Raw genomic sequence first — 11,937 nt, forward strand, 5'->3', positions numbered from 1 at the left:
CCACGTGACCTCAAAATCATTAGTAGTCATCTTCTCCTGAAGATGTACCAGTGTACCAAGTTTGATGTCTGTCAAGCAAAGGGTTCTCAAGATATTGAGCAGACAGTATATTCCTATGTCCAGTTTGACCCTTGACCTTTGACTATGTGACCTCAAAATAAATAGATATCATCTTCTCCTGATGATGTACCAGTGTACCAAGTTTGATGTCTGTCAAGCAGAGGGTTCTCAAGATATTGAACGGACAGTATATTCCTTTGTCCAGTTTGACCCTTGACCTTTAACTATGTGACCTCAAAATCAATAGGTGTCATCTTCTCCTGATGATTACCAGTGTACTAAGTTTGATGTCTGTCAAGCAGAGGGTTCTCAAGATATTGAACAGACAGTATAATCATATGTTCAGTTTGACCCTTGACCTTTGACCATGTGACCTCAAATTCAATAGGGGACATCTTCTTAAGATGTACCAGTGTACCAAGTTTGATGTCTGCAAGCAAAGGATTCTCAAGATATTAAGCGGACATTATATTCATATGTCCAGTTTGACCTTCGACCATGTGACCTCAAAATCAATAGGGGTCATCTACTTCTTAAGATGTACCAGTGTACCAAGTCTGATGTCTGTCAAGCAAAGGATTCTCAAGATATTGAGCGGACAGTATATTCCTCTGTCCAGTTTGACCCTTGACCTTTGACTATGTGACCTCAAAATAAATAGATATCATCTTCTCCTGATGATGTACCAGTGTACCAAGTTTGATGTCTGTCAAGCAGAGGGTTCTCAAGATATTGAATGGACAGTATATTCCTTTGTCCAGTTTGACCCTTGACCTTTAACTATGTGACCTCAAAATCAATAGGTGTCATCTCCTCCTGATGATTACCAGTATACTAAGTTTGATGTATGTCAAGCAGAGGGTTCTCAAGATATTGAACAGACAGTATAATCATATGTTCAGTTTGACCCTTGACCTTTGACCTCAAATTCAATAGGGGACATCTTCTTAAGATGTACCAGTGTACCAAGTTTGATGTCTGTCAAGCAAAGGATTCTCAAGATATTGAGCGGACAGTATATTCATATGTCCAGTTTGACCATGTGACCTCAAAATCTATAGGGGTCATCTACTTCTTAAGATGTACCAGTGTACCAAGTCTGATGTCTGTCAAGCAAAGGGTTCTCAAGATATTGAGCGGACAGTAAATTCCTATGTCCAGAGTAGATTGACCCTTGACCTTTTGACCTAAAAAACAATAGGGGTCCTCTTCTTTTCATAACCAACCCACATATGAAATATTACGATCAAGTGAATGGTTCTCAAGATATTAAGCGGACAACATGTGGTCTACCAACCGACAGGTGCAAACCAATATGCCCCTCTTCTTCGAAAGGGGGGGGGGGGGGGGGGGGGGGGGCATAATAATGGTTACCAGTTTTGGGAAACAACTCTTTGAGCAGCTTTAACTGCTGCATGGAGCTAGCCAGGTCAAAATGATCAGGATGACATATTATTGATTATTTTCCTCTCCCTGAACTCCACCTCTTATTCATTACTCAGTTTGGTGCATGGCTGCAAGACTGTGCTAGAATATATTGAATCCAAGGAATTTTAAAAGTTAATTGTGCCTGTAAATACCAGCAGAGTTTTAGAACAAAATATATTAATAGGATTGTTGATCCAGATCAAAACTTATCTCTTACCCAAAAGGACATTCATAGTATGCATATCATATGTTTTTCCTCTCTAGCAAACATATGTACACTTTATACCTTTTTTTTCTCTTCATGGAAGCCAAACAGAAGATTCTGATGTACTCCAAAGATTCATAACTAAAAACTATGATTAATAGTCTAATTATAGATGTACATGTGTGGTCTGCTCAAATGCCGATATATATGCGAGTGGTTTGAATTATCTTGTTTTCCTTGATAAACTTACTAAAGTTAGTTGTAAAGAACAAAATTCATAAGAAGTAGCAATTAAAAGTAATAACATCACAATAGTCATTCCAGCTACAGTCAGGGGAAATAATCCACATTTTGAAGTGGAGTACATGTGTCGGATCACTAATACATGCTAGTGAGAAGGGAAACAACTCTTCATAAACAGAGTCAAATCCCTTTTAGATTAATTTTACTTATTAGGTTTGCTACAGAAAATTGTCAGGTTGTTAAGTCCATAGAAGGTGAGATGAAGCTGAGCTATTTATGGAACCAAACCATGCCATGCCCCCCCCCCCCCCCCCCCCCACCCATTTTTTGGTATAGATTTATAACATATGGCCACTTTCACAGAATGTGTATGATTTTGAATGAATACAAATCTCGTATACCTAAGGATGCACATGTCTGACATTTGCCAAGTTTGGATGAAATTGATTCTGTGGTTCAAGTGAATCCAAAGATCTAATTTTCATTATCAGATTGAAGAAATTTTATATCGACAGACTTTAGTCTAGATGAACAAACTTTAATCAGAACAGCTCATTCAATTCTAACATTTGGTTCAGGTGATGAATATCCATCAAATTTATTGCATTCAAATTATTTTAAAAATTCACATGGATGCATATCATATTTATCACATGATTCATCTTAGTTACATAAATATACATTTACTGCTGCCAACATAGCGGTACCTAGCATAAATTAACCTAGTTATAATATTACCTGCGAGGTAAATGGAGAGCGACCGACTGTGGGTTTCTGACAATGTGCTGACATGAGCTTTCCTATGTTCCATCAAGAAATCTTTCAACTTTGAAATACTACTGACCTAAAGGAAATATAATCATTTTGATTACATAATCAGGTGTTGATATTGATCAATGACATGCAAGTTATAAATCCTTCAACACTATATTATACTGCAATTTTGACGTCTCCACTGACCCTGAGGCATGTCCAAAATATCCAGCTGAGCCGTATCTCAACTGAGATTACATACTGCATCATTAGATACTCAAGCTTGATTTCAGAATCTTCCATGTTATCTAACAATGTTTGATAAAATAAAACTTCATTTTAAAACACAAATTCACCCATCTTGTAGCAAGTAAAACGGTACTATTGTCTAGATATAATCCATAAATTACTCTGTACAACTGGAATAAAAGTTAAGAGTTGGATCTGCCTTTCATCCCATTTACAATTGAAAAATTGGGTTAATATTTGTTTGTCTGAAATTGCTAAAAGTCTAAGGGCGAAAAATATGTGCAGAATCAAGAAGTGGGGGTGAGAGTTGTGTGCCTTTCCTTGTAGTGTTATGGTATATGATTCTGTCTGTATCATAAATGTATGTGAATAATTGCTATATTGAGAATTTGACGGTTCGTTATCTCTCAATCTAAAATGAAGATCTCGATAGAAAATAAAATGTGACAGGTCCCTGTTCACACACCCTGCATAATTTCTGAATGCCTGTAAAAACCACGGGCACCTGAAGGGTGGATGGTGTGTACATAGATTTTATGTTATAAGTTACATATTTATAATACCCCCCCCCCCCCTCCATTCCATCAAATGAACAAAAACCAATAATTTATCCAAAATATCTTATTTCCCCGCCAATCACCTTCACAAATCATTCTGAATAGTCAGTTTCTACTTTTTGTAAGCCTTTGAGGTGACCACTTGTGAGATGCTATTAATCATCTCAAAAGCTTACAAAAAGTAGAAACTGACCATTCAGAATAACTTATTCAAGTGATCGACGAGGACATCACACATTTTGGATAATTTTTTTATTTTATATTCATATGGGTAGATGGGGGAAGGGGATGTGCACAAGATAACACCCACCAAACTTCACAGCTACTTCTGGTGACATTTGTAACAAGAGCAACGCCAACGTGGCATAATACGCCCGTAGATTTTGCTCAAGGAAAACATATTTTAGTGGGATTCATATTTTAGTGAAGTTAGCACTGTCCTCTGTGAGCTAATTCATTATTATGCTTGTAGAAATGGATATCAAGATATAAAGAGGGATAGCCTTAGATTGCGCTACTTCATAAATATGCTAACGGCTCGGTTTGTATCCTGCCCACAAGGTTTTCCTAATAAGTGATACTACGACCTTGACCTCTGACCTTGAAACACAATAGGCACCTTCCTCTCATCATGATGATCAAATATACCAAGTTATAATATCCTGGCGCTTACGGTTCGGTTTGTATCCTGCCCACAAGGTTTTCCTAATAAGTGATACTACGACTTTGACCTTGAAAAACAATAGGCACCTTCCTCTCATCATGATGATCAAATATACCAAGTTATAATATCCTGGAGGTTACGGTTCGGTTTGTATCCTGCCCACAAGGTTTTCCTAATAAGTGATACTACGACTTTGACCTCTGACCTTGAAAAACAATAGACACCTTCCTCTCATCGACCCGGCCGTCGTGGCGGGCCCGACCAGTTCGGTTCTCCATCGGCCGAGGACGACCGTCGAGAGCCCCATCGACCCGGCCGTCGTTGCGGGCCCGACCAGTTCGGCTCTACCTCGGCCGAGGACGACATCAAATGTACCAAGTTGTAAAGTCCTAGGGCTTATGGTTCAGTCTGTATCCTGCCCACAAGGTCCGGACAGACAGGCAGACGGACGACGCCATACCATAATACGTCCCGTCTTCGACGGGCGTATAAAATTAAAAACCATTCTACTGGCTCTTATTTCTCCTACATCCTTAATTCTTCATACTACATGTGTCAACAAATGATGGTAGTCATTTGACAGATTTGTATATCATACATATATTATTATTAATATCTGCGAGATTAGTTCGTACACAACATATTGTATTCTATGTTTGTCATGTCAGAGCTAACTACTTCTTTGCTTTTCCTTTCAAAATCTCCCTTGTGCTTTGATGAAGGTAAAATATTAGTAAATGTTTGAGATTTATGTTGAATATCTCCAGTGAATTTCTTTCTTGAACGAAAAGCCTTTACTGTGGCTAAAATAAAAACATTCCGACATCCCTCTGTTATATATGTTTTACATCAGCCATGTACACAATCATAACGCAAGGATTAGAATTGTTCCGAATGATCAAGAAATCGAAAGTAGAGTTCCGAAGCATGAATTAGCAAGGTACTGAAAACGTTTGAAACAACAATGACATTTACACAGTGATTCAAGGTGTTAACAGCTAGGAAGGAAAGCGCAATGTTAACAATATTATTGTTGAAATGGGGAATCTAGAGAAACTGTCTTTGATAATCGGGTTTTATTTTCCATTTGTGATACATTGTAGTGTACAAGAATGCTACAATGGTGCGTGCAGCTCAGAATATGTTCCACACGGGCCATTGGTTCACTGTAAAAACTTGTGAGTATAACCACCTGAACTTCTTCTAATAATCTTCATACCACCTCAGCTCTGGTGTATTGTCGCAGATGATTTCTGTCAATATATCGCTCAGTAAAACCAAAGATCGAAAAATCTTACCCCCTCTATATATGAATACACTTGTATTCGTATATAGAGGGGGTAGGACTTTTTTATCTCTTTGGTTTTATTGAGCGATTTATTGACAGAAATTCAGGTGACTGGTATAATGTTAGTCTTTTAACAGGTTGGGAACACTTCCCCTATAGCGATATATTCTTGCTAAAACGCGATTATTCCTCTTTAGCGAGTGAGTAAACATTACCATAAACAGGTGTTTTGGCGTCTTTATTGAAAATAATGGCAATTCCTGTGCAACGCTGAATAAGTGCGACACATACTCAACATTACGCGGATTGTTTCTATGAAATTGACAACATAGTCAAGAAATTGCATAACAAAGTTGCTGCATAAGAGGGAAGCAGTCTGAAATCCAATACACATCATGAGTGTTTTTGTTTTGATTAATATATTTGCAGAAGTATTAGACATTTTAGCACTTTTTCTTCTTTTCACGTGAAACACGAAGAAATGCACTCCACGGGTGTTTTTCTCGGTTGTACGGGATATATTTACTCTCGCTAGAGAGGGTTATTCGCGTTTTAGTGAGAATATCTCGCTATAGGGGAAGTGTTCCTAACCTGTTTAAGGAGGTATGCTACACCAGAGAAATTTGATATGGATGTAAAGGGGAGGATATTTACAACAATGTTTTGAAATTGAAAACTTTCAAATATACTTTATTTACCGGTAGTCAAAAACTGCAGTTTTAGTAGAAAGCAATCTGAAAAATTTTTAAAACCCCTGCTTTACTCGGAACCCGCAATCTACAGTTCAGTAGTTGACATGCTAACCTACTGAGCTACTCAGCTAGGCAGTGAGTTTTGAAATTAATAGGCAAATATTGCTGATATTTATATTTTCATCCATGTTTCAATTAGGAAGTCAGCCATTATGATGATGTAGAGTACCTCTTGACAGGTTTGGAACACTTCCCTTTTTGCGATTATCCCTCTTTAGCGAAAGTAGATATATCACATAACACTGAGAAAATACCCGAGGATTACATCTCTTCGTGTTTCACGTGAAAAGAAGAAAAAGTGCTAAAATGTCGGATATTTCTGCAAATATATAAATCAAAACAAAAACACTCACATTATGCACAGGATTTCAGCCTTCTTTTGTATGCTGCAGCGTTGATATGAAATTTCTTGACTGTGTTGTCAATTTTATAGAGACACTGCGTTTCATGCTGAGTGTGTGTTGCACTTATTCAGCATTGCATGGAATATGCCATATTTTCAATTAAGACATCAAAAACACCTGTTTATGGTAATGTTTACTTTCTCGCTAAAGAGGGATCATTGCATTTTAGGGAGAAGATCTCGGTATAGGGGAAGTGTTCATAACCTGTTTATGAAATAATCTCCATCTTTTATTGCCAGTAGAACATCTAAATAAAGTTAGTGTATTTTTATTAATGCTGATGTTTCCATTTTCGTATAGGCCTATTGAATTTCTTAACTGTTCAGAACCTCTGGATTTGAATGGAAATGACACAAGGAAGAGAGAGCTGGGACATGGGTGTCTAAAGGTGACTACTCTAGAGAAATGAACTCACCTGTCGATTCTTTTGGTAATCAAAAGTGTGATGTAGTACGGGGTGGCAGGCACTAGAGAGTTTGTTTAGCGGGTCATTTTGTTGCATGTCTATTATTGAGTTCAATCTGATTAATAGATTTAAGGGGATGAAGACTGAAGTATGTAGATCAAGCTAGATCTAGTCAACAGAATCCCAACAGTTGATTTTAATTCATAGATTTTCTGAGGGATGTTTAATTCTGTTTAGTGTTAATATAGTTGACTCTAAACATGATTGAAGTTGATAAGAGCCATTGTCAAGTGCTTGATTGTTTGATGTCCAAGTGTCAAGTAGACAATTTAAAAACACACCACATTTTCACTGGAGCCATGGAGCCCAATCTAAGGTCATGAATTTCACAATTCTAATAGAGATTTTTCTCCTTGTCATCATTATGTACTCAGTTCGGTTGTTTGGTGTTCAGGGGTCAAAAAGATTTACACGTCACCAGGCATGGGGTAATGAGTAATCGTGCCCTGATTGTCACTATACACTACAAAACCCTGTCCTAGAATCAGAATTCCTTACCCAGGGGCCACTTAATCAAATCCAAATGTTCCCAAGTTGTATGGATTGAAGTTTTGTATGCCCCTACAACTAGGGTCTGTCTGTCTGTCCAAAACTTTAATCTTGTTGGTAACTTTTAATTGGTAAGTGATAGGGATTTCATATGCATATTCCTTGTGACATAATCTTTCTTAAATTAGCTCACCTGAGCTGAAAGCTCAAGTGAGTTTTTCTGATCGCCTTCTTTACATTTTCAACTTCTTTTCCAGAACCACTGGGCCAATTATAAACCAAACTTGGTCAAAAGCATCCTTAGGTGAAGGGCTTTCAATTTTATTCAGATGAAGGGCCATGTCCCCTTCAAAGGGGAGATAATCACAAAAATGCAAATAAATAGGGTTGGGTCATTCAAAAACCTTTGAGGCAGAAAAGCTGATATTTACATGAAAGCTTCCTGACATAGTGTAGATTAAAGTTTGTTAAACTCATGACCCCTGGAGCTTCATCTGAACAACAGCAGGGCCAAAGTGGCTCAGGTGAGCGATGTGGCTCATGGGTCTCTTGTTTATAAATGCTTAGGAGTCAAGAATATTTCATGTGTTTTCATTACATGAGCCATAGAGCCTCACCTTAGCACCAGAACTTTATAAAAACTTGTAGAGACTTTTCTTCTCCCCTGATATCATAGGCAGAGTGTTTGTACATAAAACTCATGGGCCATGAATTTGACAATTTTGGTAAAGGTATTTTTCGCATTCATACGATATATACTCAATTATAATGTTAGATATCCATAAATCAAGTTTTAAAGAAATAATATAATTTCATGATATGAGCCATAAAGCCCCACCCTAGATCCAAGTTGTTCATTTTATTTGAAAAGTTGATAATGCTCAAATGTTAATGCATAACAAACAGACAAAAACAGATGGCAATAGTTCACCTCAGTACCGGTATACATGGTGGGTAATAAAAATGAAATTGGAAAAGTCAGTTGTTTTAATTACAGCAGATAAACACATTTTCTGTACATATGCAATGATGTCCTAAGGAATCTTGCAATTAACTCATTGTTTCAATGAGATTCTCTAGGGGTGTATATATTTGTTTTGTATAATTTTCATTGACCAGTATATATACATTTAAATCCTGTTTTAGTACGGAGGACAGAGACACGAGGACATTGAACACACGGGGGCGGTATGCTCAGTGCTGCAAGGGATTTTATGTTATGGAAACCGAACCTTCATTAAGTGGGGTTTTCCATGTATTAAGTAAGCATTCAATAAAATTTCTATACAATTTAATATTAAGTAATGTTGCAGAAATATATGTAAGTTCTTGCATATAGTATGAGGAAATTATTTTCCTCCAAGAAATAATAATTTTCTTCATGAACCAGTTGTTCAAAATTGGTAAGCATATTATTTGTTATATGAAAATATATGATGAAAATAGAACTATTATATAAAATGACAGTTTGCTCAAATAATATGGTATTTAAAATGACAGTTATAGTCTTTTTCTTGCTGTGTGATGCAGATATAACGGACATTACTTTGTCACCACTCTGATCTACTCGGTGCTGTTAGGATTCCTGGGTATGGACAGGTTCTGTCTCGGACACACTGGGACGGCTGTGGGCAAGTTACTGACCCTGGGAGGTTTGGGCATCTGGTGGATTGTGGACATTGTTCTCCTAGTGAATGGTATGTTGACGCCCGATGATGGCAGTAACTGGGTGCCCTATTACTAGCTTGGCGATAAATTATAACTGATGATCTCACATATTGTAATAGTTGCATTCATTTTTAGATTGTCTAAAGATATGCATGTGTCAGATATCTAAATAACACAAAATCAGTAAAAGACTATAGTTAATCTGCAGAATATAATAAAGTAGTTATAGATATTATGTGAAACTTTCGAGATTGGACATAATATAAATATGATGCTAACTTATCAGTGCAGCCAATGTAATGAAAGATGGAGGAAGACAATATGTAGTATAGTTCTTTTATATTGGACAATGGACATGCAGTCAGGGTCAGCAAACCTGAACATGCCATATTCAAATTTGAGTCATTCAGAATTTTGTTGAAATAATTCTTCCTCTACGTTTTATTTTTGTGAATTTTGTGCGATAAACTATACTTACTATACGTAATATTTGACTGCAGCATATCTTTATAGAATAAATTTCTTGGTTTTTTGTATTATAAGGGTATATAAACAAGGGAACTACATGAACTATGGCGTAATGAATATCCAGAAATTACCTTGTTCTTCCAGAGTTGATATATCTCTCATTTATAATACAATCAATCTAGAAATGTATTCCTTATACATGTGTATTTATATATTGTAACATGCAAGATATTTTATGCTTAGAATAATTTCCTTACAAAGTAAACTGTGACTTTAAAGTTGTAAACATTGAACTAGCAAGGAATTACTGTTGACAAAACATTGATGTAAATATTATTGATTATCCACACCTACTTACATGTGTGTGCATTAGTTTGATATCGAAGTTGTTTCACAGCATGCAGTGTCAAATGTAGCTTTTGTAATCCTTTGTTTTTTTAAAACTATTTTATTTACAAAGTGAATGGGATCGGGCAGCAGGCATAGCCTATTTTAGCCCTCTCCATTTTAGCTTTTGTAATCTTGAGACTTTGTGAAAATTGGATGTTGTAAGCTGTTTTTCTGCCACACAGTACTGTGATGATTTTAATCCATACATTCCTTTGTATTGCAGTTAGTAATTTATTGAACCTGGTGTCAAGTTGGGTGTACGAAATTCAATTTTGAGTGCCTATCACCAGCATAAGTTCAAAAACTTCTTTATATAACTAAAACCATCGTAGAAACCCACCGGTTTTCTCTCCGTTAAACTGCATTCAACAACCGAAAGAAAACCCAAGGGTTCCGAGGATGAGCTAAAACATTTTTCAGTTATTCATTCACTTTCTTGCCAAGTTTATGAACTGAAGTAATATTGACACGGATATGAGTGTGTGCAATGTCTCAGTTGCGCACATTTTCTACATTTACCCAATGCATGTTTCAAATTGTGAGTAATATTTACATTTTCTGATCAATAACATTTAGTTCAGAATCAAAATATTGAAATTTAATACATTACCACCAGCTACCAGAGCTACCATGTGAAATCTGGTCTGCCATCTTTGTTACAGCTTGGTAATTAATTATACTCTCAATGTTCTAGTGTGGATCCTATTTTGTAAAAAAAGAAAAAATGTCTCCGACATTGCACAATAAAAATGTTTAGAATCATGAACATTTTATTATATAATCAATCTATATATTTACATTTCCAATGTTATTGCCTTTGGTATCTTTATGGATTGTAATGATAGCGATTTCCTCATGAATGTAAATCTTGTGCACATGAATTCAGAAATACTTGAAAAATACATGTACAGTACATCTATTTTAAATGACCGGGAATCCCAACAGAAATGAAAGTAGACTAGTTGCAATTGTAACGGGGAGTGTTACATACATGTATATTCCCCAATTAAAAAGTGGTGTCATTGTAAAACATATAGCAAAAAAATCATTTTATTTTAGCCTTTAATTAGTACGTACAATATGGCAATTTCTGCACCAAAAAATAAAAGGAAGCTATCCACGTGTATACCATCGTCGGAAACCCACAGTTGATTACGCTTCGTTCCTCTCTCCATCACGGAGAGAGGAACGAAGCGTAATTAACCGTGGGTTTCCGACGATGCGTGTATATACAAGTGTGCGAATACGATTCCACACTTTTATTAATGTCATTTAACAGACATTTGTATCATATACCCATAGTATAAATTCCATGATGTTTGCATCAAATACAAGAAAGTTATAGTGATTTTAAAATTGTCCAATCAGAAATCAACACACGTGAATATCAACTCATTCACTTCATTCATAAGAGAGTCACAGATGTTTAAATTAGTATTAACCAATCAAAAAGAAGTGTATGTGCGTACAGATTGGTAATTTTGACCAAGCAAATCAGTTGAGGGTCTCAACATCTACCTATGATATAAATATCAAACCATTTCAATGAACAACAAAAAAGTTGGACCGATTGTACAAAAATGTGATGCACGCGTGTGCGACAAAATGACTCATTTTTCAGATCTACAAATGATATACTATCTTAAGATTTTATATCGATCTCTTGTGTATTCCGATTTCAAATATTTTGTACAAAGAAATCCAATGCACATGTATGCATGTGCAGACAAAATGACTATCGTTCTGCACATCTACAAATGTTATACTATCATCCTGGAAAGTTTCACATCGATCCCTTTTGTAGTTTCTGAGAACACTCCTGGACAAAAAGGTACTGGAGAAAAATAATAATA

General features: G+C 36.2%; 1 protein-coding gene and 1 long non-coding RNA gene across 2 annotated transcripts; one reads left to right on the plus strand and one right to left on the minus strand.

Annotated features, from left to right (window-relative positions):
• Nucleotides 1–1,583: 1,583 nt before the first annotated feature.
• Nucleotides 1,584–3,441, minus strand: LOC130050101 (uncharacterized). Its single transcript, XR_008798500.1, has 3 exons — nucleotides 2,897–3,441; nucleotides 2,675–2,780; nucleotides 1,584–1,834 (listed from the first exon to the last, which is right to left on the minus strand). It is a non-coding gene; the product is annotated as an uncharacterized LOC130050101 (long non-coding RNA).
• Nucleotides 3,442–5,091: 1,650 nt separating this feature from the next.
• On the plus strand, nucleotides 5,092–10,850 carry LOC125657874 (TM2 domain-containing protein CG11103-like). The gene is made up of 4 exons (XM_048888735.2): nucleotides 5,092–5,337; nucleotides 6,904–6,991; nucleotides 8,705–8,820; nucleotides 9,089–10,850. Exons 1-4 carry the CDS (start codon nucleotides 5,198–5,200, stop codon nucleotides 9,300–9,302), a joined length of 558 nt encoding a protein of 185 aa, XP_048744692.2. The 5' UTR covers nucleotides 5,092–5,197; the 3' UTR covers nucleotides 9,303–10,850.
• The last annotated feature ends 1,087 nt before the right edge of the window (nucleotides 10,851–11,937 follow it).

Source organism: Ostrea edulis, chromosome 9 (assembly GCF_947568905.1).
Source record: "Ostrea edulis chromosome 9, xbOstEdul1.1, whole genome shotgun sequence".
Lineage (NCBI taxonomy): Eukaryota > Metazoa > Mollusca > Bivalvia > Ostreida > Ostreidae > Ostrea > Ostrea edulis.

Excerpts from the sequence above, each read along its gene's own strand:
- LOC125657874 (XM_048888735.2), top strand. The coding sequence starts at position 5,198 with ATGGGGAATCTAGAGAAACTGTCTTTGATAATCGGGTTTTATTTTCCA. Across the intron at positions 5,338-6,903 it reads TTGGTTCACTGTAAAAACTT|GCCTATTGAATTTCTTAACT; the intron begins GTGAGTATAACC and ends ATTTTCGTATAG. Across the intron at positions 8,821-9,088 it reads TGGGGTTTTCCATGTATTAA|ATATAACGGACATTACTTTG; the intron begins GTAAGCATTCAA and ends TGTGTGATGCAG.